This window comes from Python bivittatus, unplaced genomic scaffold (assembly GCF_059951505.1).
Source record: "Python bivittatus isolate LINGU-HERP-01145 unplaced genomic scaffold, Pbiv_v1 ctg000350_np1212, whole genome shotgun sequence".
Lineage (NCBI taxonomy): Eukaryota > Metazoa > Chordata > Lepidosauria > Squamata > Pythonidae > Python > Python bivittatus.
This window is the reverse complement of record NW_028277074.1, coordinates 21160145-21187677: the sequence shown is the minus strand read 5'-3', so window position 1 is coordinate 21187677 and position 27533 is coordinate 21160145. Positions and strand designations below refer to the sequence as shown.

General features: G+C 35.1%; 1 protein-coding gene across 2 annotated transcripts in view; it reads left to right on the top strand.

Moving 5' to 3' along the window:
• The window catches only part of BRWD1 (bromodomain and WD repeat domain containing 1), a 76215-nt gene extending 48931 nt beyond the window's left edge, over window positions 1-27284 (top strand). For both annotated transcript variants that reach the window (XM_015889283.3, XM_007435208.4), the window contains exons 28-42: window positions 89-200; window positions 1194-1255; window positions 2599-2754; window positions 2969-3089; window positions 4971-5096; window positions 6952-7024; window positions 7229-7264; window positions 7428-7574; window positions 9174-9326; window positions 11415-11587; window positions 14334-14557; window positions 20194-20361; window positions 21663-22550; window positions 23740-24594; window positions 25506-27284. In XM_015889283.3, the coding sequence (XP_015744769.1) occupies window positions 89-200; window positions 1194-1255; window positions 2599-2754; window positions 2969-3089; window positions 4971-5096; window positions 6952-7024; window positions 7229-7264; window positions 7428-7574; window positions 9174-9326; window positions 11415-11587; window positions 14334-14557; window positions 20194-20361; window positions 21663-22550; window positions 23740-24594; window positions 25506-26551 (4340 nt within the window). In that variant the 3' untranslated portion in view covers window positions 26552-27284. The remainder of the gene's footprint in view (window positions 1-88; window positions 201-1193; window positions 1256-2598; window positions 2755-2968; window positions 3090-4970; window positions 5097-6951; window positions 7025-7228; window positions 7265-7427; window positions 7575-9173; window positions 9327-11414; window positions 11588-14333; window positions 14558-20193; window positions 20362-21662; window positions 22551-23739; window positions 24595-25505) is intronic.
• Window positions 27285-27533: the final 249 nt, after the last annotated feature.

Here is a 27533-nt window from a genome sequence, read left to right as displayed (position 1 = left end):
AATGGCTATAGAAACCTAGATTGTTAGAGAATGGGTTGGATAACATTTAATACAATATATTTGTGGGGCTTTTTTTTTTTCCTTACAGGTGATCGATTTCGTTCAATTATTGATGACGCTTGGTGGTTTGGAACTGTTTTGAGCCAAGAGCCATATCAGCCACAATATCCAGATAGCCCTTTTCAGTGTTACAGCGTTAAGTATGTGCATATTTGCTTAATGATGGTCAGATTGACAACTTTAAAAACAAAGCAGCATTTGTGTCACTTTAACTGCAGATTGTAACCTTATGAAGGCATATCAGTTTTTATAATGAAGAACTTGGGGGTGCCTTCAAGTCAGTGACTCCTTGACTCCTGGCGACTGCCTGGACAAGTCCCTGCAGTTTTCTTGGCAAGATTTTTTTTTTTTTTTTGGAAATGGTTTGCCATTGCCTCCTTCCTAGGGCTGAGAGAGAGTAACTGGCCCAAGATCACACATCTGGCTTTGTGCCTAAGACGGGGCTGGAACTCACAGTCTCCCGGTTTCTAGCCTCGTGCCTTAACCACTACACCAAACTGGCTTTCTTGGCCTTTTACCTTTTGCATATAGCCTAAATATTCACTCATAAAGCATAACAAATTATAGAAGTTTTTGAATATATTTAAAAAAAAAGAAAGAAAAAAGATGGCCAGATAAGATACACATAGGAATTCTGGTTTCTGTGGATGGATTATACAGACATTTGTAACCTTGACTTTAATCTTAAACGCTTACTTGAAAGTAAGCTTCATAGTTTCTTCTAATATAGTAGGGTTTATTTCTGACTACACATGTATAGACTGAGGTCCTAAATGGCCATTGTATCTCTAAAGAAACTCCTTGGCTTAGGTCTCCAAAATGTGATGCTGAAAAAGGTTAAATACATAATAGAAGTTAATGGAAAAATACAACCTTTGTTAGACCCAAACCAAAGTCATGTACATTGGGGTTGGGGAGCACTGAAGAATATGGGTTCTGTGGGAGAGGGGTAGAATTTATGCTTATATTAATGTAAATACCTATAACTCCTTTCAAGAATTCTGTTCCCACAAGAAAATATCCTACTGAGTACATACAAGATACGTAACAAAAATATAATTTCACATCTAGAATGTATTGTGATATTTTCTACACAGAAGTATCTTCATTGTTTCTTCTGGTTTGTTAACTAGATGGGACAATGGTGAAACTGAACGACTTAGCCCATGGGACATGGAACCAATTCCAGAGAATGGTAGGTTAATCTAATTTGTTCACATTTTTTCTTAGTTGTCACTTTATTTAGTTAATACTAGCAGTTAAGAACTGCTAGTAATACTTAAACAGTAGTTAGCTACTAAGGAGCTGCATTGGCACCGGTTAGCTTCCAGGTGCAGTTCAGAGTGCTGATTGTTACCTTTAAAACCCTACATGGTACAGGTCCTGATATCTCTGTGTCATCCTTCTCAAAGGTGAATCTGCCTGTCCAGTAAGATGTGGGCAAGAGGGCTTGTAGAGGCTTCCACCACTGAGGGAATGTCATCTTCAAAGACGCTGGGTTTTAACCTTCTTAGTGATTACACACACACACAACTCCACCCCTTATTAATATAAGCTGCTCAGAATCTCTGGCAGTGGATTAGCATATAAATTGTAATAATAAGCAAACGTCAGTGTGCATCTCTAAACTTGATGCTTGCCATCTATTTTCTTAAAGAATAAATTAGCATATTAGTAATATTTTTCACATTATTAGCTGCCTCATAGGAATAACTAATTTCATGACGTTGATTGATAAAGCCTTCACCATTGATTAAGTCTTCACTATTTGTTCTTAGAAATGTAAACAAGGTAAATGAAGCATATTAATGGCTTTTCCCATTATGTACTTGGCAGTAGCAACAGCACAATGCATGTATGCCTTTTGGTGTTCCTGAATAATGTCTTGCTAAGATGCATACAACTCTCTTGATCTTAAGTGATGTACTGAAAAATTTGAAGCATAATTTGCACATTGAAAAAAAATAACCTCACACATAGGTTGCTGAATGCATTATAAATAGCTGAATTCATAAAATATACTAAGTCACAGACCATGGTATATTGGGGTAAACAAAATAAGTCCATGATGACTGAATTTAAACAATATGTTGAACGTGGCTTCCTTGGTTTTTGCTTCAAAAAGCTGTTCTGGCATAATTAAGATATGTCAGCATGTATACTCAAAATCATTCCTTTTGCTTGCTTTTCTTTGGATAGGGAAAGTTAATAGGTATTTAAAGCTTGTTTTGTCTCGGAGGTCAAAAGCAGCTAGTGCAAAAAACTTGAAATGAAAAAGAATTTCTTTGCAGCTGTTGGAGCTGTTATATATTTAACAAAGAACATACTTAATTCTGTAAATACTTCCATTCCTAATCCTGAAGAAACTAATGTGGAAAATTCTGAACAGAAATATTTAGAAAGCAAAAAATGGAAATGATTTTGTTGCTAAAACACCGCTTAACTTCTGATATAAAAGCTTGGCATAAAAATGAATGTTACTAACCTTGCTACATTGTGTTTTTATTCTCCTTTCCACCTGTATTTTTTTTTAATTAGTTGATCAGCCTAAAGAACTGGGAGCGAGTGTTTCCGTTACTGCTGAAGAGATGGCAAAACTACTGTATAAACCTCAAAAAGGAGAATGGCAGGGGAAATTGCAGAGTGAAGAGTGTGAACGAATTATTTGTGGAATTGATCAGCTTTTGAGTCTTGGTAAGGTTTTAAACATTTGATAGCTGTGTTTTTATAAATGTAAAGGTGTGTATATAGTGTTTTAACATTAAGAGTTCAGTTGCTTGGATGTTGTAAGCAGTGCTCTGTCCAGATTTTGTAAAATAAACTCTTAATTTACTATTTACTATATGCTGTATTATTTGCTGACAATGCATTTAGTTGTTTCAACCAATTAAAACTATTATTTTGACAGATATTTCAGCAGCTTTTGCTGGTCCAGTTGATCTGAATACATATCCAAAGTACTGTACAGTAGTAGCTTATCCAACAGATCTTTGGACTATCAGGCAGAGACTGGAAAATCATTTCCACAGGTTAGTCTGATTTGGTACTAGAAACCAGTTAATAGAACTAGCTTATAAAATTCCTCTGAAGTTAAACCACAGATGATTGGTATTCTTTGCAGGGAGATGAGCATATATGGGATTTTCAGAGCTTAGGTACTTAAAAAGTGGTTACTATAAAAGAGAAACTTGCGTATTCCTAAAATGGTGAATATGGCCATTATCATAATACCAGAAGGCAAACTGGTGAAGTTGTTCCCTCTATCTCCTCAGTCTGCATTCTATTATATTTGTCTCTTTTCTAGTATTACATCATTCTAGTTTCCTCTTTATTTTTAAATCAAATGAATCTAGGGAAAAAAATTAAAGGCATTGTGCAGCAAGTCTGACTAGTTTGAGAGATGCTGGCACCTATTTCTACTGAGAAGCAACAAATACCCTGCCCACAAACTCTTGGAGGAGAAATTATAAATTTGAAAAATGCCCTCCATGAGATTTTGCAAACAGAACATCTCTTTTTTTAATATTTATTTATGACAGCTGCATTAAACATAACACACAGTTTTGCTGATTGGCTGCATAGCAAAATTATTGTTACCATATAGTACAGCGAGATAGAGGTATCTTTCTCCCCCTCACTCCAAGAGCAGGATTAGAGAAAGTTATGACGGGGATAATTCCTTTCTCAGTTTCAGTCCTGTCTTACCCAAGCCCATTAGCTCTGTTAAGGACTTCCTCAGTTTAGGCAGATCTCCACCTTTACCCTTTTTTCTTTCCTATTCTTTTACTCTTTACCAAATTCATTTATTTACTTTGTCTTCTGACAGGCCAGGACTAGGGCCGGCAATTCCACAGACAGGGGTTCACTGAATCTGGATGCATTGATGGATACAGATTATTGTTTGTGGGGATGGGGCTAGAGACCCTAAAATAAGTCACACCAGCCTCATTACCAATCCAGGGGTGAAAGTGTGTGTGTGTGTATGTGTATAAACAGTTATTTATATAACTGCCCAATTGCATGCAACTCAGGCCTACAGGATAAAAACAAATCATAACAATAACATCAAAAATAGAAACCACTAAGAAACAAACAAAAAAGACATAGTGCACATGAGGCAATTTCATACAACCCAAAATAACCAATATAATCAAGATGGCCACAACACTTCCTAACCTTAGGAAGAGCCTAGGGGAAGAGCTAGATTCTTAAGAGTCATCCGAAAGGCAGGCAGACTCAGGGCCAACCATGTCTTGGAGAGATTTGCTTACATGATGTAATAGTATTGCCTTTCCCATCATCCTAAAAATTCAGAGATAAATTAAGGGAGCTGGAGACTTTCAAATGGCAATGAATCTTATTCTGAATGGAAGAACTGTGGAGGGCTGTAATGGGGAAATCACTTATTGGGGTAGACAGGAATCCAATATAATTGATTTTTGTTTGCTCTCAGAAGTATTAAGCTACCCAGGTAGCAGTCATTTCTTACTAATTACAAAATTACTAAGAATCCCTTACATAAAAGGAGAAGATTCAGATACCTGAATAGAAGGTGCAGATGGTCAGGCAGGATAGCAGATGATTTGGCATACAGGTAGTCCTCACTTAACAACCATTTGTTCAACCGTTCAAAGTTATGACAGCGCTGAATGAATGGTAGTTATGCTGGGTCCTCAAAGTTATGGCCACTGGAGTGTAAGAGAGTACATTATTTTGCTAAAATATGGTCTTAAAAGGATTTTTTGTTTGTTTTTTCTTTTTATTTATTTAACAGTATTTAGATATTGTCCAGTTTTGTTAGGATCTTAGTAGTGTACAGTATAAGTAAGAATAAAATATTGATACTTTTTTGCTTAAAGATTTCCAGTTTTAGAGACTGCAAGTTTAACTGTTGATTTGCTAAAACGTAGGAGACTTTCTGCATTGATTTGGGAAGTAAGATGTATTGAAAGCAATGCTCGGACCTTCAATGAACCCAATAGCACTATTGCTAGGTCTGCTCGGAAAATCACAGATCAGCTCTTAGAATTTATTAGGTAAGTGTTATATCAATAGAACAGTAAAATGTGGGCTTGTTGTTTATAATGATATCAGATTTATTTGCTTTCTGTGTCCTTGTATGTATGAAATCCAATTAAACCTAGTTTACAGTAATACCGTTTACTGTAGCTCTCCATATATTTCTGGGTTTATTAAATTTGTTTCCACCATGTCCATATGCTAATTCATACATTGCCTTTTGGTCCCTCTCTTTTTGAGGGTCTTACCATCTCCGTCTAAGTGCAACTTCCTTTTTCTTCCCCTTCCTCTCAACACATTCACTCTTCCTTCATATATTGATTGATTGATTGATTGATTGATTGATTGATTGATTGAGTTTACATTCTGCTGCAATCTCACAATTCTCAGCAGTGTACAACATATGAAAGGAAAAAAAATCAAAACATCTACACTAAGATTAAAACACAAACAACACAGAGAATAAAAATAAAGAAATTTACAATCACATATACCATAACAATAACAATAAAAATCTCTACCATCAATCTCTGTAATCCCTTCCTGAACTCTACTATTTGAACACAGGTAGGGTAAAAAAATAGAATAGTGCACACATACATTAAACTTGTATCATAACCTGCACATCTATATAGACTTAGATTTATTTTACTTTGAAGTTTGAGTTGAGGGAAAAAACCTACTGTATATTTTAAAGGCAAATAGTTTTTCTATCTTACCAACTAAAACTAAAAGGAGAGAGAAATAATTCACAATGCTGTGCAGTGCAATTACCTATGCTTGAGGCTTAGAAACCAAAAGCGTTTTGCTGTTCTTGTTTGAATTTCCTTTATCAGTTGTGTGAATAAACTGAAAACTTTGGAATACTGTTTTGTATTGAATTTTGGTCAGATTGCCAGAACTTGTACACTTTGCATGGCTTAGCATATCTAACATTTTCTACAAATGATTCAGATTCTCAGCCAACAACGTGGCATCATCTATATAGAAAAAGACACAGACATTCACATCCTCAACAAATACACTTCTAACATCACTACAAGCAGTCCTTATACATTTATCATACATACTTTACTTTATCAGATAATTGCATCTTACCAGATTCAGCAACCAATCTTCAACTCCATACTTATGCAAAACATTTCATAATTTAAGTGTATTTACTCTATAATATCCTTTTTCTAAATCAATAAATGTACAATAAACATTATTTTCATATGCATGAAGCAAGTTACTTGCTTCTCTAGTAACACTATTTCTACCTGACACCTTTACCATTTTTCAACATTCTCACAACATTTATTACTTCTTTTTCATCAGTCTTTTTCCTTGGATAATAACATTTATGGCATCATTTGTGTTCCACTTTTTGGCATGTCTCTGTCATTCCCATACAAATCTCTTAGTATTTCCTTACTTCAGTTCATCCCAGATTATTTCATCAGTTTTTAATTTGATTCACTATAGGATTCTTGTTTATCCCTCTTCAACTACTTTCAGAACAGTATTTTATTTCCATCAAAATCACCCAGCATTTTCTCTTCCTCATTTAATTTTATCCATTCCTTGCGCTCTCTACCTTTTTTTACACCTACCTTTTTCTCTTTGTCACCATTTTATGTAACATTCTTTATATTCCTTTTTCCTCTGCAGGAATCATTTTATTATTCCACCAAGTATTCATATTCCTCATTAACATAACTCTATATTCCATACATTTCTGTTGTACTTTGAAACATAATTCTATGAATTTCTGATTTATTTCTAAAAGCCACCTGAAATGTTAATGTTCAGAAAAATAGATTTCAAACTTACATTACATAGAGTCAGCAGTCATGCTTTTGTGTCTAAAATAGCACTTATATTTTTCAGGAATCCAAATTGTACCAACATTTTTGAGTTGTGTACTGCAACAAATGAAGACAGCATTGCTGCTACTGAGTTGGTAATAAAGCTAGATTTGTATATTATTCGTATATTATGCAGTTAACTATTAATATTTCTGTTTCATTGCTATTTTATTAAGCCTTAATCTTCCCCATTTGTAATACTAATTTGGATTCAGTATAGTAAACTTATTGAGCAAAATGGTGTTCAGTACCTTAATACAAAATAAATTTATGTTGAATATGTCTGGTTGGCTTCCTAGGATGATGATTATGAGCCAAGGACATCTTCTAGGAAAGTAAGTCAGTTTTCTCTATCCATAAGTTCTTTATGAATGAGTAGTAATTTTGTATTATTTTTATTATTTTTAAGTAGATGGATATTGAATGTACTTCATTTGTTATAACTGCATTTTTAAATATCATCAAATATTTATGGATATTATACTTTTTTTTTTTAAGAGACAATCCTTGAAGGGAAAAAATGTTGCAAAACCAAGCTATGATGGAAATGGATGGAAGAAGCAATGTATGGAACTTGTTAATTTAATTTTCCAGTGTGAGGATTCTGAGCCATTTAGACAGCCTGTTGATTTGGAGCAGTATCCTGTAAGTATTTATTCTTCAATCTGTTACAGTAATATCATTCATGCCACATTTTAAAACATTCTCTTATCCATTGTACCTTCTTATTCAGAACAAGAAAGGTATTCACTTGAGATAGCTATTTATGGTGGATCAACCTGCGGGCACCATTGTTCAATTGTAGTGCAGCTAAAAGGAAGTATTTTATTTGCTAATTGGAAAAGTAAACAGAATGGCTACCATTCCATGGTGATGCACACTCCAAGTCTCCTTTTCCTTTTTGAATATGGTTCATTGCACAGCCATAATACATACACATCTATCTCTCCTGCAACCTATCACGATCTTGCCACTGCCCAAAAAGCAACTAAGTTACAGTTATTCTGATGACAAATGACTCCCTGATTTAAATAGGGCTGCTGAACCTTGAATTTAGTATTTCCTGTCTTCCCCACTGAGCCATGAAATAAGTACAGAAAGGGTACTTTAAAAAAAAAAAAAAAAAAGAACATCCTTTTGCCGTGCAGCAACACTATCCTTTCTGTGCTGTGAACTTCAAAGCTATGTTTTGGAAATAGAGATGGGCACTCTGAATATCTGCATTCCATGTTTGGTTCAAAATTTGTACTGAATCACAGAGTGCAGCCCTAATAAAAACAAATACTATAAGCATCAGAATAAAACCTGCTGAAAATGATTAAATTGACAGTTTCCAGCAAGTTAAAAATAATCTAATGTCTGAAGCATGAATTCCCCAAAACTGTTCTGGAGAAGCTTCAACACTTTGGTGGAAGGCCATTGTAGATAAGACAAGAGAAGCCTTGGTTGAAAGGGAGCTGAAGAATCTGAGTGCAGCTATCTGCTGCCCTTTTATAAGTTAAATGCACTTATGGGGCTATTGGACATAAAACAGGTCCTCTAATGAGGATCTCATTAGGCAAGCAGATTGGTATATGTAAAGGCTATATAAATGTATATTAATGAACAACATTCTGATCCATCTGAAATTAAAATGCTTGGAAATCTTTGTAAATATATGCAAGATGCTTCCCCCTCTCTCTCTCTTTTTCTTTCTTTGTCTCTGTTCTGGCCTTTGAGTCTTCAGAAAGAAATATAAGTGCTGTAGTTTTTGTCCTCTTTTTATCATCACAGCCAAGAGAAGAACTACACTTTTTGAAAACTGGATATTTATAGGCTAAAGAAGTATTTCTTTAGCTTGGCACTTATGCAATAGCCTTGCAAAGGAATGGTAATAAAAATGTAAATAGGAAAAAACATTATACTGGAGTAAGGTATAAGGTAACCTCACTAGGGTTTTAGAGTTTAATAAACAAGAATTGGTAATATATTCTCTGTATCTTAGGATGCCACTTCTTCAAATGCTATTTGAGATAATAGACATACTAATTTCAGTCTCAGACTTCATTCCAAGCTGCATATTCATATGGCTGTATCAGTTGTGCTTCTTTTTAGTGCTTAGAAAAATGCATATTAGAGTTACTTAGTCTGCATACTTCCTCTCTGTGTCTGTCTTGTCTATCTGTCTACAGGCTTTCACATCTGTATATGAGAAACTCCACCCCAGCCTTTTAATAATGGAGCCATTTGGTTATCTTTATTTAGGACTACAGAGAAATTATAGACACACCAATGGACTTAGGCACAATAAAGGAAACACTAGAAGCTGGAAACTATGATACTCCAATGGAACTGTGCAAAGATGTCAGACTAATATTTAGCAATGCTAAAGCATATACTCCAAACAAAAGGTCCAAGGTAACATTTCTATACTGTTTACCACACTAACCGAATCAGTATCGTTATCAACTGGGCAAAGGTTGGAAGGACAGGAAACGAAAATCATATTGGAAGATAATTGAAAGCATGAAGTCATTGAAAACCCTGTTATGAGAACTTAAAGAGCAGTTGATAAATAGACTTTGGAGTTTTACTTTAGAAACATATTTGGTTTAAAGGAGAATAAGTACAAAGACATTAGACAGTCCTTAATACATGCTTTGAATGCATAAGCAGCTTCTTTCAACTATGTAGCTAAATCTGTTTTAATTAAAATATCCTGGATAAGATTTTCAAATACTGCTCCATCCCATTATGTTCACTTTTCTGCAATTTATTAGGCAACATTAATTTTTTATGTTTAAATTGGTGCACATATTAATTATAACCACACTGAGAAATAGAATGCCAAAAATACATGAATAGCTTACCAGAGAAGCACTATATATACTTACGGATAAGCCGAGAACTTTATATGCCAAAATACACCCCAAAAATTGGGTTTGGCTTATCTGTGAGTATATATGGTAATACTTTTTTAAAGTACCCATATATCTCATATATACTTGTGGATAAGCCCATCCGCGGATAAGCCGACCCTTGAATTTTTAACCAAAATACGATGAAAAATGTGCTATCAGTGGATAAGCCACTTGTGAAAATTAAAACATACGACAATTTTTGAGGGTCGGCTTATTGCAGGCAGAACATTTTTCACAGTAATTTGGTTAAAAATGTGAGGGTTGGCTTTAAATTATTATTATTATCTGTGGATGGGTCCATCTAGTGATAACAGTAGCATATGGAAGAGGAGTATATGGTAAAGAGCATTACTTAAATGAAATTTTTTTAAAAAAGTGAAACTAAGAAAAATAATATAATAGATCTGAATGAAAGTGGACTGATTTGGGGGAATTATAGTGGGTGCATATGAAAATATGAATCCGTAGGTTGATGATGATTCCAGAAAATGGAATTTAAAAAAAAATCAGAGGTTAGTTTGGGGAAAAATCTTGGAATGTTCTGGGTGTGATTTAGAGGGAAATACTAAGTGACATGAATGGATGGTCAGGAATGGGATGAGAGATTACAGGAAAACGTGACAGGGTCATTTGAAGACTCAGAACAGTGACCATTTGATGTGTATCTACCTAGGAGAAGGTCTGTTTGTTTCAAATATGTGATTTAAACCTAAACCTTTTCATATGCACACATAGTAAAGGAATAAATACAGATTTAAAGTATAATTGATTTGATTGTTTATAATGAAGAGTAGAGAGAATTAGGAATGGATATAATGCTGACAAGAGGTTCTGAGTGTAGAGGATGTTGGGGGAAAAAAGGACATGGAGGAAAAGGAAAGAAGTGAAACAAACTAGAGTGAAAATTAAATGACTGCAGGAAGAGAAAGTGCATATCCTATATAAAAACTATTAGAAAATAGATTACTATTCCAAGAGGATGAATAGCAAGTGGGCATGAGGGAAGCGGATGTGAAACTGTAACAGAGTGAAAAGAATTCTATTATTCTACAGAAGTCCATGAAGTTATGCTAATGCAGGATATAAAAAAGATGCTTGGTGGAAAGTAGAAGTGAAAAAGCCTGTGGATGAGGAAAAGAAGTTTAAAAGAGAATTACTGCTGCAAAGAAAATGAGGAAGAGAAAATAAATTGTTTTTTAGTATGAATGTAGTCAAAGAGAACAGGGATTGGTTAAGGTAATGAGATAGAGAAAAACTGAGCAATTTTGATGGAAATAAATTGTTTTCAAATTGGGTGAAAAGTACTAAAAAAAACCAACCCTCTACCAGAATGAATAGAATTATAAATAAAAGTGAAAAGAATCAATTTAGTTATTTTTCTTATTCCTTTTCTTATTTCATACCTTTAATTTTTTTGGTTTACTATTTTTTATTCCTTTTCTTTGGTCTGTTGTTGCTTAGCTGAAAGGGAATAGTGTGATAGAGTTGTGTACTTGTTAGTTCATACTTTTTAAAAGAAAATTATTAATTTGTTAGTTATGTTAACTTTACAGTATATTAATTCAGTCTGCATTTCCTAATCTAGATATATAGTATGACACTGAGATTATCTGCGCTATTTGAGGAAAAAACTAGAAGAGTTCTCTCTGACTTTAGAACTGAGCAGAAGCACAATGAAAGAATATGGAGAAGTGAAAGATACAGGAGGAAGCTGCAAAGTCAGAATAAATATGTACAGCACTCTGCCAAAACATTGAGGTAAATTAACGGGGTGAATAATAAAATAGTATAAAAATATTTATATTAGCTAAAGGTGCAATCCTAAGCATACTGAGCTGGGAGTGAGTCCAGCTGAACTTATGAGGGTTATACAGCATGAGCAGATTTCATGTAAAGAGTTGTTGGTTGATTGAAGCAGCAGCATTTCCTTCTCTTGTTTAGCTTTAGCGCTATTTGAGCTCCATATTACTTTAGGAACATCTTGGCATTAGATGATCTGGTCCTTATTTAAGTAGTATTTAATAACTGCAGTAGCCGGCTGGGGTAAATTCTCATGTTCAGTTAGTTTTCTTCTACTTTTCAACTGTACTTCATCATATACTGTTTTCTGCTGCGTAAACATTTTATGAGAAAATGATATCCATGAATGCGTTAATAACACTTCTGTGGATGCTGGAATGGCATAAAGGAAAACCAGTTGTGGTCCAGTCATAACAAAAACATACAATCAGAACAGATACCTGGTCACAATGGTTGTTTACTTCTTCCATGTTTGTTAATTGTTTCTACTTTTTTGTTTTCCATAGTGAATATAAGCATCCAATAGTTAGAATCATAGAGTTAGAAGGACCTCTGAAGTAATTGAGTCCAACCCCCTACCCGTTTCAAAATTTGCTAAAATTAAATTATTTTCTTCTTTACCATTTTTCCCACAGAAATCTCATTAAACCATAATTGACCTCCAATCAGGTTCCTTAACTAATAACTAATTTTCCTTAGTCTTTCAACCTTAATATTCATAGTACAAATAGTGAAACTTCTTTTAAGAGTATTTTGTATTATGTTGCATCTTAAAAATATTTTATTAACTTTCATTGAGGCATTTTATTTTTATTCATTACATGTACATCCTAACTTTTGTCCAGGAGTTTAAGGCAACATACATAATACTTCCCCTCTAAATTTCCACCCCAGCAACAATCCTTTGATGTTGATTGGGCTGAGAGATCATGAGTGGCTCAAAATCACCTAGTAAATTGCATGGGTGAGTGAGGATGTACAGTGGGGCAAAAAAGTATTTAGTCAGCCACCAATTGTGCAAGTTCTCCCACTTAAAAAGATGAGAGAGGCCTGTAATTTTCATCATAGGTATACCTCAACTATGAGAGACAAAATGGGGGGGGGGAGAAATCCAGAAAATCACATTGTCTGATTTTTAAAGAATTTATTTGCAAATCATGGTGGAAAATAAGTATTTGGTCACCTACAAACAAGCAAGATGTCTGGGCTCTCACAGACCTGTAACTACTTCTTTAAGAGGCTCCTCTGTCCTCCACTCGTTACCTGTAGTAATGGCACCTGTTTGACCTTGTTACCAGTATAAAAGACACCTGTCCACAACCTCAAACAGTCACACTTCAAACTCTACTATGGCTGAGACCAAAGAGCTGTTGAAGGACACCAGAAACAAAATTGTAGACCTGCACTAGGCTGGGAAGACTGAATCTGCAATAGCCAAGCAGCTTGGTGTGAAGAAATCAACTGTGGGAGCAATAATTAGAAAATGGAAGACATATAAGACCACTGATAATCTCCCTTGATCTGGGGCTCCACGCAAGATCTCACCCTGTGGAGTCAAAATGATCACAAGAATGGTGAGCAAAAATCCCAGAACCACATGGGGGGACCTAGTGAATGACCTGCAGAGAGCTGGGACCAAAGTAACAAAGGCTACCATCAGTAACACACTATGCTGCCAGGGACTCAAATCCTGCAGTGCCAGATGTGTCCCCCTGCTTAAGCCAGTACATGTCTGGGCCTGTCTGAAGTTTGCTAGAGAGCATTTGGATGATCCAGAAGAGGATTGGGAGAATGTCATATGGTCAGATGAAACCAAAGTAAAACGTTTTGGTCTAAACTCAACTCGTTGTGTTTGGAGGAGAGAGAATGCTGAGTTGCATCCAAAGAACACCATACCTACTGTGAAGCATGGGGGTGGAAACATCATGCTTTGGGGCTGTTTTTCTGCAAAGGGACCAGGATGACTGATCCGTGTAAAGGAAAGAATGGGGCCATGTATCGTGAGATTTGGAGTGAACCCCTCCTTCCATCAGCAAGGGCATTGAAGATGAAACGTGGCTGGGTCTTTCAGCATGACAATGATCCCAAACACACCGCCCGGGCAACGAAGGAGTGGCTTCGTAAGAAGCATTTCAAGGTCCTGGAGTGGCCTAGCCAGTCTCCAGATCTCAACCCCATGGAAAACCTGTGGAGGGAGTTGAAAGTCCGTGTTGCCCAGCGACAGTCCAAAACATCACTGCTCTAGAGGAGATCTGCATGGAGGAATGGGCCAAAATACCAGCAACAGTGTGTGAAAACCTTGTGAAGACTTACAGAAAACATTTGACCTCTGTCATTGCCAACAAAGGATATATAACAAAGTATTGAGATGAACTTTTGATATTGACCAAATACTTATTTTCCACCATGATTTGCAAATAAATTCTTTAAAAATCAGACAATGTGATTTTCTGGATTTTTTCCCCATTTTGTCTCTCATAGTTTAGGTATACCTATGATGAAAATTACAGGCCTCTCTCATCTTTTTAAGTGGGAGAACTTGCACAATTGGTGGCTGACTAAATACTTTTTTGCCCCACTGTATACTTGCGTATCCCTATTCTTAGCCCAACAGCTTAACCACTACAGTATAATTAATTACAAAGGCATTTAGAAAATAAAGTGCATTAATCAAATACATATTGTTTTCATTTTGTATGTTAAGAAGTGCAAAACAGAAGCATTGTAAATCTCAGTCTGAGACCGAAGACTCTTCTAATCAAAATATCTCAGGCAGAAAATCCTGTGCTACAAGCTATAAAGGGAATACTACTAGTTGTACTCGTAGTATTGCTGGAATATCTTCTGACTCCACCTCTGCATCATATTTTGGATCAAATACACGGACCAGAAACACAGCAGTAGTGCGCAGTTGCACACTGTCATCAGGTAAGTGATCTGATTTAAACTTGCTTTAAGAAAAAACTAACTTTTGTTATTAAATTTGCTTCTGCTCTGCTTGGCTTTATGATGAGAGTAAGGAATTGGTGGGGCTCTTCACAGAGTTTTTTAAAAAAACCCATTGACACTGAGAAAAAATCCTTTATGCGCTTACACTTTTTAAAGGTTTTTTTGGTGGGGGGGTGCCTTCAAGTCATTGTTGACTCCTGGTGACTGCTTAGACCATTTTCTGCAGTTTTCTTGGCAAGGTTTTTCAGAAGTGGTTTGCCATTGCCTGCTTCCTAGGGCTACAAGAGAATGACCAGCCCAAGGTCACCCAGCTGGCTTTGTGCCTAAGGCAGGACAAGAACTCATGGTCTCCTGCTTTCTAGCCTGGTGCCTTAACCACTACACCAAACTAGCTCTCTTTTTAAAGGATTAGTATGGATTTTTTCCATGGATCTTCTCCAGTAGACATGTTTTCAGGGAAAAGTAAGTCTGGAGCAGTAATTGTCTGTTCTACTTGCCTCTTCCTTCCCCTACTGAGACAATGGATGTATTTCAAGCCAAATTGGGATTGCTGAGTGAACTCATTGTTATCCATGGACATTGGTTTCTAAATGTGGTAATTCAGTTTATAAATTTGTTAAAGTGTCTCTTATTTTCAGAGTTCTTTGTGCTTTCAAATTATCCCTTTGAAATCACACTGGACATAAAGCATATAGCAACAGGGTTCTGTTTTTAAACAAATGGAACTCAGTCTCAGATTCAGTTTTCATTGAGCGTCAGTCTTTGGGAATATCTATCCTTTAGAACATTTCTCTCATGGCACTTTACTTCCTGGTTCAAATAAAAGTGAATCCATAACTTCTTCCCCTTGTAGATACTCCACTGCATGGTCACACATGGTCCTTCATCTCTGGGGTTGATCTACACTATATGTTTTTATTTGGTTTTATCTGTGTGGCAGATAAGAAGTGCCTGGAGTTTTATATAAGGGCAGGTGCCCTCAGAGGTTTACTAAGGGATGACTTCACCCCTTTGTGTATTGATTTTCTTAGTTGTACTTGCCCTCCAGTACCACTGATCATTAATGTTCTCAGCCATGCATCCTAGTTACACGATGGTGGCCAAGATCTCTGGCTTTCTGTGCATATTTAACTATATTGATGGGATTTTCTTTTCCTTCCAGAGGGGGCAGAATTCATGGACAACAAAAAGTATGCCATTTGTGCATAGGGACCCTGTATCCAGAATCCAGAGTAATGTTCTTGCTGGCATTCCTGTAGAAGATTGTAGATGCAATAGAGGCACTGCAAAAGCCATTCACAGGAAAATCTTATGCTCTTAAGTGGCTCTTTTTTTCAGCCACATATTTCCCATTGCTTCATCTGTATATTATAACCGAAGTTCTTAACCCACTTTATCATACATTCTTTAACCTGTTCTTCCATTTCAAATTTCAACAAAAGTTTATACATTTTAGAAATTACATGTTCATCATCTGTACACAGTTGCACTTCAAATTCTGTCTTTCTTTGATCCAAACCATAAGTTTTTTTATCTATTTTAAATCTTTCTGATAGCTATAAATGGGAAAACCATTGACAACTATATCCTTCTGCCATTAGTTGCTCTCTTCATTTAATTTTATATTGCCTTTGATGATTCTCCAATACATTAACCATTTGTCTTTGCCTGTTGTTTCTCTTCTGTAAAATGCTTCTTGTGCTAAGACCATAAAGATGTTTTTGGGCACAGCTTGGATTTACATTTATAGTATTCCATATTCTCAATATGGTACATCTAATAAAGTGGATTTGAAAAACCACATAACTTTTAACTATATCATACCATAAGTATCCATGCCATCCAAACCTCAGGTCATGCCTTCTAACTCTTAAGTTTTTGTTTCTCAGCAACACTCAGTCTTTCATTCAAACAAAACAACAAGCTGCAAAAAAAAAAAAAAAAAAACAATTTCAAATCCAGTAAACCCAATCCTCCTCTTTCCTTTGTATCTTGTAAAACTTTGTATTTAACCCGTGATTTTTTCCCTTGCCAAATAAATTTAGATAAATCTTTTTGTCATTGGTTGAATAAGTACATCCATTGTCATAAAAGGTATTGTCTGAAACAAACATTATTTTTATCACAGAAATTCTCCCCAACAGTGACAGTTTTAATTTCTCCCATCTTAACATGTCCTTCTTAATTTTGTTCCATGTCTTAACATAATTATTTTGAAATAACATACTTGTGAATTATTTGTGAAATAACATTACTCATATTTGTCATAGTAATACCCAAGTATTATACTTTTTTCTCAATCTTAAAACCAGTTTTCTCCATCAGTTCTATGTGATCTTCTGTTTTCATATTTTTTGTTAACATCTTCATCTTCTGATTATTAATCTTAAAACTTTCTAGCATACCAAAGTCCTTTAATTTTCCCCTTAATGTTTTTACTCTAACGGATCCTCCAAAACTACCACCAGGTCATCAGCAAATACCCTTAACTTACAAGTTTCTTTTTTAAACTTTACTCCCACAATTTTCTTATCTTGTCTTATGTCTCTATTCAGTACCTTAAGAACTAAAACGAACAAGAGTGGAAACAGCAGCATCCTTGTCTTGCTCCTTTTTGAATCTCAATGTTTTGTTAATACTCCATTAGCAATTATTTGCGCTTTCTGTGAGGTATAAATCTATCTTACCCATTTAATAAAATTATTTCCAAAGTTCATATCTTCCAGAACTCTTAACAAGAAAATCCAGTTCAAATTACCAAAGACCTTCTCTGAACCTAAGAAGATCAATGCAGCTTGCTTTTCATTATGCTGCTCCAAATACTCCAAAATATTCAACACATTTCTAATATTATCTCGTAATTGTCTTTTAGGTAAAAACCCACAATGATCTTCATGAATAAAATCCTGTAAAATTATTTTCAGTCTTTCAGCCAAAATCATTGTAAACAACTTATTATTTAATAAAGATATCGGTGGATAATTTCTTGTTGTTAAAGTCAGGTCCTGGGCTCTTTAGATATTAATGCTATATTGGCCTCTTTCCAGCTGTCCCGAATCTTTCCATTCTATAAAATAATAATCATAATTTGTTGTGAAGGTTGTAAAGGTTTATCCTCAAAACATTTATAATAAGAGGCCAGCAGACCAACTGAATCAGGTGCTGTTCTTGCTTTTAATAGCATCACAAACTTCCCTTATTGATATACTGTAGGTCCATTCATAATTTGTCTCTGATTCTCTGTAATCTTCGGCGACTTCTGTTTATGTAAACTTTCATCCACTTTTTCCATGGAAATTTCTTGACCTTTATATAAGGTAGAATACTGGTGAAACACTTTTCACAAATTAGCATTATCTGTTATTACATTATTTCCTTCTTGTGACTTTAGCATCACTTTCTTTTCTGTTCTTTTTTTTCACAACTTATATGCCAACCATTTCCCTGGTTTATTTGCAAATTCAAAATTTCTTTGTTTTGCATAATTCATCTTTATTTCATATTATCCTCATTTTCTTATTTTGTAAAATCCACCATTGCCTACTTTCCTTAATAATAAGCAGTCAACATTCCCACAAAAGTCTGGTCTGTTTGTCTGGTTAATTTTACTATTTTGAAAGGCACTTTTGTAAAAAAAAATATATATTATTATTCTGTTTTCTAAAATAACTGTCCCCTTTATCCATTTAAAACTTTCTTAAATCACAATCTTGTTCAATTTTTTGCTTTTAAGTCAAAATACTTCAAGATAGTGGTTCCCCCCCCCCCATTCTTAATTCCAAAAAGAAGGCGACTCACCAAGTATCTCTATTCTTCCGTACCAGTATGAAGATGTAAATTAATTATATCTGAAAGTGTTTAAGAAAGTGAGGCTTTTGTGGGTCCATACGGGCTGCATAGCGGTTTTGAGTGTGATGGTAATCCCTCAGGTCCTACTTTAACCCACAATTGACTGCAAGAAGCTCAGTTCTGCAGTCCCCTTGCAAGGAGCAGCTATCCAGAGCACAAGTGGGCAATCTCTCGATCTCTCCTTCTCCAGAGAAAATTTCGTTGGCCAGAACTTGCTGCCTGGCTGCCAATCTTCACTGAAGTGCTGTCCCTGCTCATAGAGACACTTGCAGGGATGTCTAACCAACCATAGGTCCTCACCTGGAAGCCATAACCTTCCCTTCTTGAGGTGCCTGTGTGTGGATAATTGTTTAGCACTGACTTTGGAGAGGTGAATCTGAAAACTAAAGCGTCAATGTATTCCCAGGACTGGAACTATAGCAGTGTTATTCTATTTGCAGAGTAAACACATATCAAATAATCGTGGAAGTATTGCCATTTTCTAATGTGACCATTATACTTCCATAAAATTTAATATTTTGCATTTATTTAGTACCCTACTGTCTTTAAATTATGGGAAAATAAATCACAATACCAAATGGTCAAATTGTTTCTAATCTACCAATTTTTAATAAAATGTAGGAAAAACAACCACCTCTACTGGCTTGAATGTTTGGTGTGTTTAAGACTGATAATTTTATTTTTTTAAATGTTACAACTTTATCAACATGCTCTTATTTTGCTAAAGTTGATAGATACATGTCCTATGTATTTAATTGAAATATTTCTATACTGAGTCCTAATTTATCAGGAAAATTATCCTGTGTTTCATATATAAGTAACCAAAAAGCAAATAAGTTCCAAGTATTTCTAAAATGGTTTTTGGGGAAGTGGGGATCTAGTTAATTTAGAGTCTTTTAAATCTATAGTTAACATTACCGTATTTTTCCGACAATAAGACACCCCCATGTACAAGATGACCCCCACTTTTCCAACCCAAAATTAAGAAATCAATATTTTAAAGATAGTGCAGAATACATTTTTATTTAGTAATTAGTTAACATTTACCTGATACACTCAGTGGGAGGAGGTCCAAACCGTCTCTCTGCAGCTCTATTTCCAGGCTCTTTTGCATAACTGATTACATTCAAGCACGAGTGAAACTGCCGATAGCTTGTCTCTGCAAACAGCCTTCCTTTAATTGGTTTGTTCAGCATCAGCTGACATCAGTTACATCAGGCTCGTGATTGGAGGAAATCTGTTTGGGAGACAAGCTATTTCACTCGTGATGGGAGGCTAGCAATAAGAGGAAGCCTCTCTGCAGAAACAAAGTATGGACAGTTTTGCAACCGCACGATTCTCGGCTGACTTCCTTGAATAAGACGCCCTTCAATTTTTAGGGTAAGGATTTTAGAAAAAAGTATCGTCTTATAGTTGGAAAAATACGGTAATTATTTACGTTTGACAGATATTAACCTTAGATTTTATACAGCTCACTTATGCAGCAATCCTTGTTCTTAAACAGTTGGATTTTTTTGTGTGTGCAGGATTTGATGTCATTTTTTTTTCTTATTATTCTATATTGTTCTAAATCTTTTCTGAAGAGGTCCCCAAATCTTTACATGCAGAGAGTGGAGTACTAAGGGTTGTTCTATTGTCAGGATATATTCAGTACAATCCAGCATACTTTAAAATGAAAAACTATTTAAACACTGACTGCCCCTTCTTACTGTGTAAAAGTAAAGGGGAGAAGTACTTAAAAGTCTTATATCATTTAATTCTTCCAGAAAGTGAGCTAGAAAATTCAACAACTGCTTCATCTTCAAGTAGTTCAGAGGAGAGCAAAGAGAGTTCTACAGCTCTGTCATCTCCAATATTACACAATGGAACATCTGGGGAAAAACGAAGTAACTTCAGGATTACTAGAAGTAGAGTGTATCAGCAAAAACAAATTGGTAAATATCTATCTATATACTACTAAAACTCTAAATTGCTTAAAACTTTTGCACAGTACTGTAGATATATATATATTTTTAAAATTGCCCCAATCTCAGGTGGACTGGGGGAATTATAGGAAAGTACATCTTAATTAATGCAACCTTGTACTTGTGGGCATGAAGTCATTTTGAATGTTTTATTGGATGCCATATAATATGAGATAGATCTTATTAAAGGAGAGTTCCTGGTGATAAATTGGACTTCAGATAGTTAGATTTAGAGCTAATAAGGCCAATACTTTCAACTGGCATCTGAAAACTAAATAGAGGTCTATTAATAAAACATGTTAGTGCATACATAGATACCCATCACACTACTCCCTTTTAGATTAAGGGATGTTATACAAAATACAGGAGAAGAGTATGTAGTAGTAAGCAAAAGAAATTAAAGGCAGGAAATTAGTGAAAAGACAAGCTCTGAAGGCTGCTCCTTCCCTCTTTGGACTGGGTCTTTAGGATGGTTCCATATAGCTCCTTCCTCCAGTCTGTTGTTCTTTAGCCCACCAGTGGCCCTTTTTAAGGTATCAATCAGCTGGTATGTCATTGCCAAAAATTGCTTTCATATGCTACTTTTCTTCTCCCCTTCACCTCAATCCCCATCCCTCAAACTGTTGCCAATGGGAAAGCCACTACTTCTGCCTGGAAGGCAGTACTTAAGACTGAAGGGAGGGATTTATTTCTATGAGACAGGTAGAAGTCTTAAGCCCTGCATTTTAGCTAGAAGTGAAATTAAGCCTTCTTGCTGGTAACCAGAAAGGTACTTCATAGTAAGTCCAACTGCTGGTCTAGCTTACATTAGTAGCATTCACTGTATCTCTCCATATCTTTCTAGCTTTCCAGCCATGCTTACTTTTACCATATCAATGCATCACATTCATTTTTACTCTTTATTCTTTAAAGCTTTTCACCTCTTTATGTGAATTTCATCAACTGCCTCTAACAACAACTTTCTCACTCTTCCTTTTTTTCTCAGCCCATTCACCTTTCATTTATTTATTTTGCAAAGTAATTAAATGCAAATTTGAAATCTTTATCTGCATGTATTCCGTCAATAAAATGTAACGGTGGCAAAATATTCCTCCAAATGTATTATAAAAGATTACAGAACCAACACCTACATTTACTAAAAGAAGGCCAGAACCCCAAAGCTTTGCATGGCTTAGAGTTTAGGAATAGGCAAAATTATGTTTTAAAACATTTCGCGTGTGTGTGTGTGTGTGCATTTATTTATTTATTTATTTATTTATTTACACGTCCAGCTTCGCAAGAGGATGCAGATAGCCAAAGGACTACTAGGAAAAGGATATGGCAGAGAAAAACTGATATTTCAAATGAGCTTTATGAAACTTTGAGAAATAGATGTAGTAGGCACAGAAAAATACCGCGTAGAAGTGCTACTGTGGCAGCCAATAAATTAAGAATGATGAGTGATGTAGAAGAAGAGCTCTTCAGCTCAGAAAGTGGTGGCACCAGAAGCAAAAATAGAAAGCTACCTCATCGCAATGCTTCTGCTGCAGCCAGAAAGTTGTTATTAAATGATTCTGAGGAAGAAAGTTCCATGCATTCTGAAAGTGACAAAGAATTGGAAGAACAATCTGACAGAAGAAAAGCTTCTGAAACTGAATCTGTTGCTGCTAAAAAAAGGCATATTAGTGAATCTGAAAGTGGAAATTCAAATTCTGAGATGCAAAATACACCAAAGAGGTACCCTGCTAAAGATTGTAAAAAGCTATTGAGAACTGCTTGCCGTGTATCTCCCAAAATGAATCCCAGCCCAGAGTGTTCAGAAGATGACTCCAAAAGCTGTATGTCAGATGATGAGGACGTTCAGAAAGCTGTTCACCCGTTGTCTTCATACAAAAATAATGCCAGGAACAATTCCGAGACAGATTCTGAGCAAGAAGAATGCCATGTTTTACCAAAACAGACTTTTACAAAGACATCAGTTCGCTTCAGGAAAGCTAAAATATTAAGTGACTCAGAAGAAGGAGTGGAGTCAGGGAGGGATGATGGGACTCCTTCTTTTTCAAAGATCAGTGTCTTTTCTGAGGCTTCAAAACTTGCCCAAAATAGCTCATCTAATTTAGAATCTGGAACCGATAGCAGTCCCTCAACAAAAAGATGGAAAAGGAAAGGCATCAGGAAAGGTGATGTATTTTAAAATATATGAAGTATTAGGACAATGTTGTAATTTTATGCATGCTCCATAGTTTTCTTCTGGTGTCATTTAGCACAACAAACTATTCTAGATCCAGTGATTTATGTGCAATTTATACACTCTAATTCATCTCAGGAATACAACCTTAGTTAGTTGCACCAAACAAGTATATGTAATATATCGATCTAGATGTGCATATTTTTTAAAAATAATTTTAAGCAGTAGACAGTTACTGGTACAGGGTTAGGGTTAGTCTAATTCTGACTTTATTCCTTAGTTCTTCACCCCATAAAAGGAAGGAAGAGATTGATCCAGTTGCCACTACCGAATTTGAAGGAAGGCTTGAGGATAACAGCAGGAAGATCAAATGTGTGCTGAGCATCATTTGTGGGAAAGTCGGTGTAACTCAGTGTAGTGCAAGAAGTAACTGAGGGGATTGGGCTGGAAGCAATTACTGAAGTGTAGGAAAGCCAAGAAATTGGGCTAAGGTGGAAATTGACAGGTTAGAAGATGTATCTGTAACATATATAAGATATATCTTGTGTATATGTTACAAAGGATTGTATGTATCTGAGAAAGAACATTGTTGAATCAGCTTGGAAAAATGATTCTGAAAGAAAGAAAAACAAGTAATTGGTGTGAGTAGAACTTGCTTAAAAGAAATATGCAATGAAAAAATTTAGAGGGAGAATCTTAACTGAGAGGGAATATACAGTGTCTTAGAAGTGCCAGGGGTAGGCTCAAACTCTAGCATCCTTATATCCGTTACTTTTTTTTAAGCTTCAACAGTTTTTCTTCCTATGACTCTCATTGACAGCCATTTTGTGATGCTGTCAGTGAGCCTTTCTTCAAAGTGCAATGCTCAAAACCCCAACCTTGATTGATTATCCTCAATCAAGGATAAATATCTAGTACTCAGTGCTTTGAGCTATTGCAATGTCATCATACATCTTGTTAGCTCTTGCAGTCAGGTAATGAAACTTTCTGGGGTGGATATTAATGATGAATAAATTCTGCCTTAGCTACAAGGATGTCTATTTACCTTAACTATGTTCAACTTGAATTATTTACAGTTGTTAGATCTATAAATATAATTATTTTAAGAGAATTAGCTTGTCAATTTTAATGCTTTTATATTTTGCGTTTTTTTAACATAATCATTTTGTATGTCTTTATAGACTCTGTTGTTGAAGAAAATGGGCTTAGCAAATCTACCAGAAAAAGACCACATGAAAGTGATTGTCAGATAGGAGTTTGTAAGACACGATACATCTCTCGAAAATTGCCCCACAGAAGTGCTACTGTGACTGTTAATAAATTAAAACTTATGAGCGATGAGGAAGATTTTGCCAATGCAGAAACTACTAGAGCCTACAGTAACAAAAATAGAAAACTGAACTGTCACAGTGTTGTTTCTGCAACTAGAAAGCAATTAGATAATTCAGCAGATGGAAGCCAACAGTCTGGTGAAGCAAAAAGGAAACAATACAGCAGGAGAAAGTGTACTCAGTCTTCCTCAGCTGCCAGGATATATAGTAGTGACTCTGAAATCAGTTCAGATTCTGAAAGTGCTGAAAGAAAAAAATGGCATATTAAAAAAGCCAGTAGGCACAAACCTAGAACTGCATATGAAAATAGTATAAATCCCATTCTGGAGAAAAGCCAACTGTCAAAGGATAGAAATCTTGATAAACATCCTGTATTTGCACATAATACTATATCCAGTTCTGAATCTGAAGCAGATTCTGAATTAGATCAGTACAGTGGGAATATTAAAAAACAGAACATCTTTCAGAAGACTGTAGACTCTTCCAGAAAAGCAAAAAATGAATCTGAGATACAGCATAAAGGAAATGGAACAGATTCTCTGCCAAATAGCAAGGAATCTTCAAAAAACGTAACATCTAAAGCCACAGTAGACTCCAGTTGCCCTTCTGATTTGGAAATTGAATCTTATTCCAATGCAAGCAACTACAGTGATGTCACACCACAACACAAGAAAAAGAAAGAAAAAACAGATGACACTAGGAAAGGTAATTTTTCTAATACTGATGTACTTTTCTCTGATAGTGTCCAAAGGAATTCTCATTCTCTCTCTCTCCCTCTCTCCCTCTCTCTCTCTCTCATTCCTGATATTAAGGATTGAATTCAAGAGATGTACAATTTATCTATTTTTGAAAAGGCAATTTTATCTGAAAATTAAAAAATAATGCAGTGTGTTTCCTTTGGTACAGATTTCATGATACTTTACAATAATAGAACATCCTCCTCTCTTTAACCTAGACATTTTTAAATATTGTTTAATATTTAACTCGTATGCTATAGGTTTAGTTAACATGTTGTAATTTCTTACCTTCTCTTCAGTTCATTGTTGCTTTTGTATGTTGGGGTTTGTGCTTCTTTTAATTTTTTTGTTTTGTTTTGTTAAAATTAACATTATTTAAATTTATTGGCTGCTAAACTCCAGTGGACTTATTTATTTAAAATAAATAATTGCAAAAAATAATAGTGTTAACCAAAAAAGATAGCAAGTAAGAAGCTTTGTGCAATGCAAAATGCACATAAGATTTTCACATACAAAGTTATGAATTAGGGAGAACAAAAAACTGCAAAGGAAGCTGAAGAAAATTTAAAGTGTCTGTTGTATTAAGATTATTGATGAATACTTGCAATCCCAAAAGTCACTCAGAAGATTAGCATCAAAAATATCTTAATGATAGTTGAATTTTGTAACTTCACTGTAGTTTTTAGTATAATGTAGCGTGTCTGCACAGTCGATGGGAGGAATCAAGCCAAGCTATTAGGCAGAGTATACAAGCACAGTGTTGTGAACAGTAAATCAACATTTATACCAATTTTGGACTGATTATGATTAAAATTTTATCATTTGTCTTAATTTCTTTTGGAAATGCAATATTTAATCTATGAATTCTTTCTTCTACAGAATCAGTTTCTCAAGAGATGAACCAAAGTCCAATAGTACTCAGGAACAGAAAAACTTACAAAAGTTGTGCAGAGTTGAATAGCGTGGCAGTGAATATTAAAACTCTTAATGGAAAGAAAATTCCACGTCGAAGTGCTGCTGTGGCTGCAAGCAAAATAAAACTTATTAGTGATGCAAGGGAAGAACTCTCAAGCTCAGAAGTTGGATACTGTAGAAGAAAGAACAGAATACTTCCACTCCGCAGTGCCTCTGTTGCAGCTAGAAAAGTACTGGATGATTCACTGTCACTCTCAGATAGTGGAACAGAACTGAAGGAATGTAACATAAAGGGGAAAAACAATCAGACCTGTTCTTATTCAACTAGGCAATCTAGTAAAGAACTAAAAGCAAAATATTTAGGTGCTGAAAAAGAAAGTGTATTAAAACAAAAGAGCAGTCACAGCAGTGGCTCAAGACAAGATTCTATCAAAACTGTATGTAAAGTATATCCTAAAAGAAAACAAATTGCGGTAAAGCGTTCCGATGAAGAATCCTCCAGCAGTGTTACATCTGAGGAGCAAAAAAGTTCAAGTCAGGATAATGTAACAAGCAACTCTGCTGCAGACTCTGAACTAGAAAAGGAATATAATTTTAGAAGTAGGAGGAACACCAGACACAATATAGAAAGAAAGAAGAATGCTCTGTCAAAGAGTAGACAACTAGGCATTCCAGAGAGCTCAAAATCTGAACCTGATGGAAGTTCCCATTTTTCTTCTGATTCAGAAAGTCAAACTCAAGAGTCCAAAACCATTAATAATGGAAGCATAAAAACAGATAAAAGGAAGAGGAAAGCCACTCCAACAAATAAAAAGTTAAATAATGGCTTTTCTGAATCTTCCAGAATACCTCAGAGAAGGAAACGGCCAAAACTGAATGAAGAGAATGATTCTGATGAATTGCATTACACAAAATACAAACGAGTAAATCGACGTTCCAAAATCAGAACTAGAAATAGGGGCAGGCGAACTGTAAGGTATGCAGATGATGAAGATGATTGTGAAACATGAAGATCTAGCCCACTTTCCTTTTATTAGTGATACTAGAGTTATAGACATATGTTGGAACTTCTCTTCCTCTAATTCAGGGAATATATTTATATTTTTCTATGAAAAAGTTAAATGTGGAGGCTTTCTTTTGATAATATGACTTGCACTTGCCTGTCTGTGCACATATGCCAAAATGTGCCTCATTATGAAGGCAGAACTTTTGTCTTTAATGATATTTTGTTTGTTAATGTAGTAAGTGACGGGAGGGGATAAACATTAGATAACAGCTTTAATGCTGTTTGTTTAAATAGCATGGTGCTGCAGGCTGAGACTACCTATGTCATACTATATTAGTGTGTTCAGAACCAGATGAATCTATTGCGGTGTTTAATATTTCATTGATCAGTAATAAATAGAATTAACTAGTATATATTGTAAACAACTCTTAAGTAGTTACTAATTTTAAAGAACAAAAATGTGATAAATGGCTACCAAACATTATAGCAACTTGTAAAAATGAGCAGTGCTATTGATTTTGAAGGAGAAACAGCTTGAACTGATTGGTGATAAAGAAAATGCTTATTGATTTTATAAATATATGGATTAAAATTTGCTGTCATATATACCTTTTAATATATGGCACCCATGCTGTAAATTTGAGACCATTAGGATACAGGTGATAACTTTCTTTTTGTAAAAAATTGTGCTTTGTGCTTTTTCTTTAAAATGATTAAAGCTTCTGTGCTTTAGAGTACTAATATTTAAGGTGTTATTGGTAAAGATCAATGCCTGCTAGAGTTCTTCAAATTTAATTATTTATAATTCAGACTGTTGGTGCACTTAAACCACTCCACCTCTTGATTTAACAAAATAAAGCACCTTCATGTTGGTGGTGTTTAAGTTGACACTGTTGAAATAATAAAATAATTTCATTTTGTTGTAGCATAGAAAAAATGGGAAATACATGATGCTATGTAACTGTATACATAATGAGATGTAAGTG